The sequence below is a fragment of the Galeopterus variegatus genome, unplaced genomic scaffold (genome assembly GCF_000696425.1).
Source record: "Galeopterus variegatus unplaced genomic scaffold, G_variegatus-3.0.2 Scaffold395, whole genome shotgun sequence".
Classification (NCBI taxonomy): Eukaryota; Metazoa; Chordata; class Mammalia; order Dermoptera; family Cynocephalidae; genus Galeopterus; species Galeopterus variegatus.
In genome coordinates, this window is record NW_007726506.1 from 366,598 (window position 1) to 374,194 (window position 7,597).

A 7,597-nucleotide genomic window follows, 5' to 3' on the forward strand; every position below is an offset into this window, starting at 1 on the left:
TTAGTCTACAAAGAAACATGCTGAAAGATGGAAAGAATATTTATTTGTAATGATGCACTTGAAATATGTGTTTCTTAGAAATGCTTTGAACGTAGTGAAGAATGATTTAATAGCAAAAGTGGATGAACTGACCTGCGAGAAAGATGTGCTGCAAGGGGAATTGGAGGCTGTGAAGCAAGCCAAACTGAAGCTAGAGGAAAAGAACAAAGAATTGGAGGAAGAGCTTAGGAAGTAAGTTTTGACAGTGTTGTTCTAAACCAAACTGTCTTTGCCAGTATGCCACCAAGGGTTATAGGTGTAACCCTGAGACTGAGGCCTTCAGCCCTCTTAGGCTAGGAAAGGTCAAGAGCTTCCTGGAACAGGGTGAGGTGCCCCAGCCAGTTGTCTGTGCTGTGAGCAGGACCCCCATTTATCAGCCTTTTATCCAAATACTAGCATTTTTTGTGTCTGTCATGACGTGAAAAGAGAACTGTTCAAACATTTTCATCTTGATAATAAGGAAATAAAAAACATTCATTATTTTCATTCACGCAGTTTTATTTAATACCTGTTTTTTTCCTGAAAACAGTGCTTTGATAATGTTCCCCTAAATGAAGGCAGTTATGTACCCTGTTTTGAAAAAGGAAAATAATCCTTTAGTGGTAGTTAAAATTGTTGACCTACTCTTTCATTTTTCGAAAAGATGAACACAATTCAAATAACATGTTTTGTTTTGTTTTCCCACTAGAGCTCGTGCAGAAGCTGAAGATGCAAGGCAGAAAGCAAAAGATGATGATGATGTAGGTTTATAATTTGGGACTTTTTTTCTTCCCTTACCACATTTTGGTATTTTGGGGAACTGTTGCTAATTAAGCTTTGAATATAGCATTATAAAGATTTGTAAAAGTCAGAAGATGTGTTTATGGCCATGAATAGGATAGCTCTTGCTTCCACATGGTATCCAGATGCTAAGCTTTCTAGCTACATGCAGTGTGCTCTGACCTGTGTTTGCATGTTCAAGGACCAACTGGGTCATTTTGTATTTTTTTTTTGTTACTGTTTGTTTTGTTTTAATTTTTGATTTAGAAATATGAAAACTTTATAATAAAAATTGTTGAATAGTATTAAACATAGAAAGATGAAGTCTATAAGTTTAGTACTAGCTAATTAGCCCATATTGTCAACATACATAAATACAAAAGAATAAATATGTGTCTGTTTCCAATGTTAATAGCATACTGGTAATTCTGTTGGTAGCTAGATTATCATTCTTACAACAGGTGCTTGCAGGCCAAAGGTCAGATTTGAGATATCTGGTGTCCTGGACAGAATGATCATTTAGTGCCACTTCAGTTTCTTTGTGTTTTTAATATACTATTTGATACATACAAAAAATATATGTAACATATAAGTTATGAATCATAATAAATTACTGTTATGAATTTAATACCCAATCTATGAACAGAACATTACCAAACATTGAAATTGACCCATGCTCCTTCCCTCCAGAGGAAACCACTGTCCTGTATTTATCATTTGCATAACTTAAATAATAATCTTATGATACTACATATATATGTATTCCTACAAAGTATGTTTAGTTTTCATTGTTTTTGTGTTTCATACTATGTTTAGTCTTAGAGACTTGCTTCTTTTACTTGGTAGTATGTTTTTTGATATTCCTGTGTTATAGTATAGTGGTGTAGTTCATGTTCGTTGCTTTATGATATCTCATTATTTGAATATTCTACAATTTGTATATCTGTTTTCCTGTTAATGAATATCTAGGTTGTTTTCAGCTTTTTACTACCATGAACAATGCTGTTGTTGTTAACATTATAGTACAAGTCTAGTGTGTAGGAGCAACAGTTTTTCTGGGGTATGTACCTAGTGGTGGATTGTGGTGTTGCAAACACAAGGTTCTTTATGATTTGTTATTTAACTTTTATTTTAAGGAAGGGCTGTGTTCTGTGGTGGAAGGACAGAGGAGGAGAATTGCTGAGGCTATGCTCAGCCTCTTTCTTATTGTCCCAGGCCCTTCAGCTTTGATCCAAAATATGCATACTCCATTCAGCAAAATAAAAGCCTACCTTCCTCCCCAGAAGATAGTTAGAAATCAGCAGCAGAAGGAAATGAAGCAGAAGGACTTGAGCAGGCCCATTTGGTGTCTTACCTCTATGCTTATTCCACACTGACATCCTTATTCTCTCTAAGGATAATTCCAGTTAATGCAGTTGTCTTCATCTTGTATTTCTATTGGTATTTTAGTGACTCCTATGGTTGGTTACCTTGGTAACCAGGCAATAAGTTTACACCTTATGCTGGCCTTGGGTGTGAATATGGATTGGTAGTTTGAGATAAACCTCTTCTGGAATGAACTTGTAACTATTTTCTGAATGATAATTGTTATGGAACATTAATTTAAAATAATGATAGAAGCACCTGATTTACAATAATAGGGGAGGACTTGATCACACCTGTCTCAGTACTGGACAGATCATCTAGGCAACAAACCAACAGAGGAACAGTTAATCTGTCAGATGGAGAGAACAAATCTATGGTTATTAGAGGGGGGGGGGGAGGGGAGCACCAGAAACCAAAAATAAAAAATTTAAAAAAAAGAAGAGGCCCTCTCTCTCCACAAACAACACTCCAAAGTATTAGAAGAAGCATCTAATTTATGATAATAGGGGAGGACTTGATCACACCCGTCTCAGTACTGGACAGATCACCGAGGCAACAAACCAACAGAGGAACAGTCAACCTGTCAGATGGAGAGCACAATTCTATGCTTATTAGAGGGGGAGGGGGGAGGGGAGAGATTGGATAAGGCGCATAAAGAATAAGTATGATTTGTAACAATGAATATGCTAGTAAAAATTTTTAAAAACTTTTAACAAACAATGTATTGAAATTACGTACCTCAATACAATAAAAACCATATATTGTAAATTTATAGCTAACATCGTACTGAATGGGGTAAAGCTGAAAGCTCTCTCTCTTAAGTCAGGAATAAGACAAAGGATGCCTACTTTCACCACTTCTATTCAACAGAGTACTGGAAGTACCAACCAATGCAATTAGATAAGAGAACAAAAAGTAAAATAAAATAAAATAATGTTCGAGCAACATTTTCAGGTGAAACTTACCTCTGCTTAAGAGCATATTAAATCTGTGTAGATAAGTTAACTTTTTTGGTGTTCATTCAAAATCTGCACTATTCATTGTAATTCCTTTGTAGTATGTTTGAATATCTGTATTTATACTCAGAAATTAAATTGCCTGCCTCTTATTTTTTAGTCATAAGTAATTATTTAAATCTCTGTTGGTTTTATTTTTATAAGGTCATTTTCCTTAAAGCGACCTGTGAGATTAGAACTTAAGGAATATTTAAAAGTTTAAAGATTTTCCTTAAGTCTGAGATTAACTCCAGAACACATATAGGCTCCCAGAGTGATCTGTCATTGTCTTGTCATTATAGAGTGACATTCCCACAGCCCAGAGGAAGCGGTTTACTAGAGTAGAAATGGCCCGTGTTCTCATGGAGAGAAACCAGTACAAAGAGAGACTGATGGAGCTTCAAGAAGCTGTTCGATGGACAGAAATGATTCGGTTTGTATGAGAAGTACTCTGGTGTTTTCCTGGTATCATTTCCTAAGTTTGAATATACCGTCATTCAGAACTAGAGTCCTGTCTTGAGGGTTCAAGCTCCTTTCTCTATTAGGAGAGATTTTCTAAAGTAGCATTTGGAATTAGTAACTGAACGTGATCAAACTGGGTATGTTTTTAACCAGTAAGGGATCTTGGAGGATGTTGCCGTGACCTGTAAAAGACAATTGTTATATTTAGGAATGACAGTCATTTTTCAAAAAGAATATGGAAATCAATACCACTTTTACAATAATTTCATGAAAAGATCAAAATTTTATATGCAACACACAGGAAAATAAATTATTTTTATTGTGTCTCCTTGTGAAGTACTCTTGCTTGGTTTTTTTCCCCCTTTCTGACTATTTACGCAAATGTACCTTCCATCAACATCTTTCAGTAAATTGAATCTTAAATCTCACCTAATGCTGCCATCTAATGGTCATATTCTCAGTAACAGTATTCCTTATTTTAATTTAGAAAGAGCTCATGAAAAGTTTATAAATTAGTTGCTGCCTAATTTACCCATATTTTTGAGCTTGGATTGTCACATCAGATTTACCAATAACAGTACACATTAACACTTTTTTTTTTTTCTTTGTCCTTTTTTGAGACCGGCCGCACCGCACTCAGCCAGTGAGCGCTGTGAGCGCACTGGTCATCCCTATATAGGATCCGAACCCGCGGTGGGAGCGCTTCCGCGCTCCCAGCGCCACACCCTCCTGAGTGCGCCACGGGCTCGGCCCTTGTTTTTAAGTTTGTGAACATATGTTCTAACCTCCAACTTCTACTTCCTTATGATTATATCAGTAATTTAACAGTTTATGTGTCCTTTACCGATGTCATACTAGAACAAAGTATTTTGTATAAACACTTTGCAATTTGCTATAATTGTAATTGCTTATAGCTGCTGAGAAGGAAGGAGATCAATAATGTAACCTTTATTTATTGGACAGGGAAACTAACCTACTAACTGCAGCACTCAATGGATATTAAATAAATAATGAATAAATTTTAAAAATTGAAGGTATATAGGCAGTCCCCACTTTTCATTGGTTTTTTTTTTTGGCAGCTGGCCAATATGGGATCCAGACTCTTGACACTGGTATTACAATATCATGTTCTAACCAATTCAGCTAACCGGCCAAATTTTCATTGGTATTTTTAACTAGCAGCTAAATGGTAGTCAGCAAGTGAAAGGAAATAGTAGCTTACTTTTTTTAACTTGTTCATTGAATCAAAAGATTTTTTTTTTTCCTTTTTGTCTTTTTTTTTTTTACTGACCGGTAACGGGATCGCAACCCTCGGTGTTGCACCCGCACCGCGCTCAGCCAGTGAGCAGGAACCGGTCTCCACATGGGATCCGAACCCTCGGTGGGAGCGCCGCCACGCTCCCAAGCGGCGCACTCTCCAGTGCACCACCGGGCCGGCCCCAAAAGATGTTTTTAATTTAGTCCTTAGGGAAAAAAAAAAGTGAAATGGCAGCTCTGAAAAGTGATGGCAGAACTCTTACGCCATACCAAGTCAATCTGGAAATCTGAAATGTCTTGCTTTCTGAAATTTTGTTAAATTACCTGTCAATTCTGTTTTTCCTCTTCTTTTCCCTGGTCATTCTTTCAGTGATGGAAAAGTTTTAGTCCTGTGAAAAATGACCCATCAGAACAGTGAAGATACATGCTATTTTGTGAGAGCCAAAAATATAGATACTAGAGACCTTTATGTAAAGATTTATAAGGCAATATTTTGATGAACATTTATAAGGCAATATTTTGATAAAAGGGAGAGTTAGAAGATATCTTTTCAATAGAAATTTTTAAGTATTAACATCCAAGCATGGTGGTCTGTCCAGCACAGGTAATAATCTGCTATCAGTAGACTGAGCTTTTTAAGGGAGGGATGGTATTTTATTTATCTCAGTAGTATTAGCTTTAGTAGACTGACTGATGCATAGTAGATCAAATTCAGCTTACTGAATTTAATTGTTAACTCTCTTCTGAGTATTGCATGAACTTTTTGGGTCCCTTATTTTTCAGACAGAAAGCTAGAACATCTCACTGATAGCACATTTCTTTTTTCTTTCTCTTTAATGTAGGGCATCACGAGAAAATCCAGCCATGCAGGAAAAAAAAAGGTCAAGCATTTGGCAGTTGTAAGTATCTAAAAACAAGTAAGGACATCAGATAGCATTTTGAGACAAGATATTACAGTCAAAATTTATTTTCAAGAATTATTTTGTGTCCATTTTCTTTTCTTTTTTTTTTTAATTGGGGATAAATAACTAAACTGAACTTTTTCTTTTTGATATATAGTGTGCCAACTCGGTAAGGCTGTTCTTAAGGAAAAAAATATGCTATCGTAAGCTGCATTATGTCGGTTATGTATTTGGTGGAATCCTCTGCTGAATTAAATAAAATAATGGGGAATTATTTTTGTAGTTGATTATTACCTAGATCCCCATCAAATAAGTTACTGACTCACTGGTTGTGTGATTGTAAGGAACTTTACAAAGTGAACATGAGAGATTTAGTGTTTGTGGGGTTTGAGTAGTATGTGTATGTGTTGGACTTGAATTATGTTTGTGCCAGAAGTGCTGTGTGTGTGCTTATGTGGCTAAAACTTATCCTTTTTTGGTGAATCTGCTATTTAATAGAACTGTCAAATTTTTTTAAAAATGGAAGTGAAAGTAGTTATTTAAATTGATCTTAATCAGAAATTATATAAATGATGTGTGTTAACATAGTAAAATCTGTTTTAGTACTTTTTATAATAGACTTTTCAGAACTAGTATACTAAGCTTCTTTTCAAATCATGCAGCCATAACCTTGCTGTTTAACAACCACTCTTACATTGCACCAAATAGGAACTAGCTAAAGGAACCATTCTATTTTATTTATTCATCAGGAGAAGTTCCCTGTACTCAAGAGCTTCTTCCTTTCATTATAGAAATTGCTAATTAAAGATCAGGCATCTGCCATTCTAAGTAGTAGTTTCTCTTCCCTGAATGTCTGAGCTTGGCTGTGAGTTATTGCTAAGGCTGTAGCATGTCAATACAAAAACTGTCTTTGCCAGTTTCTAACTCATTGCCTTGTTAAAGCACTATGGAATTTTCTTGAGTGTAAAAGTTTGTGGAATATCATGGGTTGGTCTTCACAGTGCATATGATACATACACATAGACACATTTTTTTCTTTTTAGTTTCAGCCGACTTTTCAGCTCCTCAAGTAATACAGCTAAGAAGCCTGAACCACCTGTTAACCTGAAGTACAATGCACCCACCTCTCATGTTACTCCTTCTGTCAAGAAAAGAAGTAGCACCTTATCTCAGCTCCCTGGGGATAAGTCTAAAGCCTTTGATTTCCTTAGCGAAGAGTAAGTATTTTCCAGACTATTGGTTATGCCCTGAATAAGTTAACAGTTCAGAATATTATAGCCCTTTCCCGAATAGAAATGTTAATGGCTTATATAAGCCCTTATCCTAAATGTTTGAACATTTCCTTCAGTGTCAAAAAGGACTTGCTACTCATTAATACGTATACTTGGGCAAATTAACCTCTCAGAGCCCTAGTTCCTCTGCCTGTAAAATGCATATGGTAACCTATCTCAAAAAGGTGTTAGGATTAAATTATACAGTATCTGTAAAGTACATTTGTTTACTATGATATAACAGCAAGTCACTTCACAAAAATTTCAATGGCCAAAAGAAAGGCAATTATTTTCAGAATCATTTTCATAATATTTTATTCGACAGCTCTTAAGCTTACCAAGTCAGTTTGCATTTTGTCCATTGAAATAAGGTAATGGGATCTAAGATTTAACCTAAATTATCTTTGTAAGCAGATACTGATTTATTGATCTTTTTTTTTTTTTTTTCTTTTTTTTTTTTTTTTCTTTTTTCATATCCGGCAACGGATCGCAACCCTCAGTGTCGCGCCCGTACCGGACCGGGACCGGCAACAGGATCGCAACCCTC

The 7,597-nt window shown here is 35.7% G+C and overlaps 1 protein-coding gene across 2 annotated transcripts in view; it reads left to right on the forward strand.

The window, feature by feature from the left end:
* The window catches only part of SPAG9 (sperm associated antigen 9), a 119,675-nt gene that overhangs the window by 85,454 nt on the left and 26,624 nt on the right, over positions 1–7,597 (forward strand). For both annotated transcript variants that reach the window (XM_008568297.1, XM_008568298.1), the window contains 5 exons: positions 79–231; positions 728–779; positions 3,461–3,591; positions 5,720–5,776; positions 6,823–6,996. In XM_008568297.1, the coding sequence (XP_008566519.1) occupies positions 79–231; positions 728–779; positions 3,461–3,591; positions 5,720–5,776; positions 6,823–6,996 (567 nt within the window). The remainder of the gene's footprint in view (positions 1–78; positions 232–727; positions 780–3,460; positions 3,592–5,719; positions 5,777–6,822; positions 6,997–7,597) is intronic.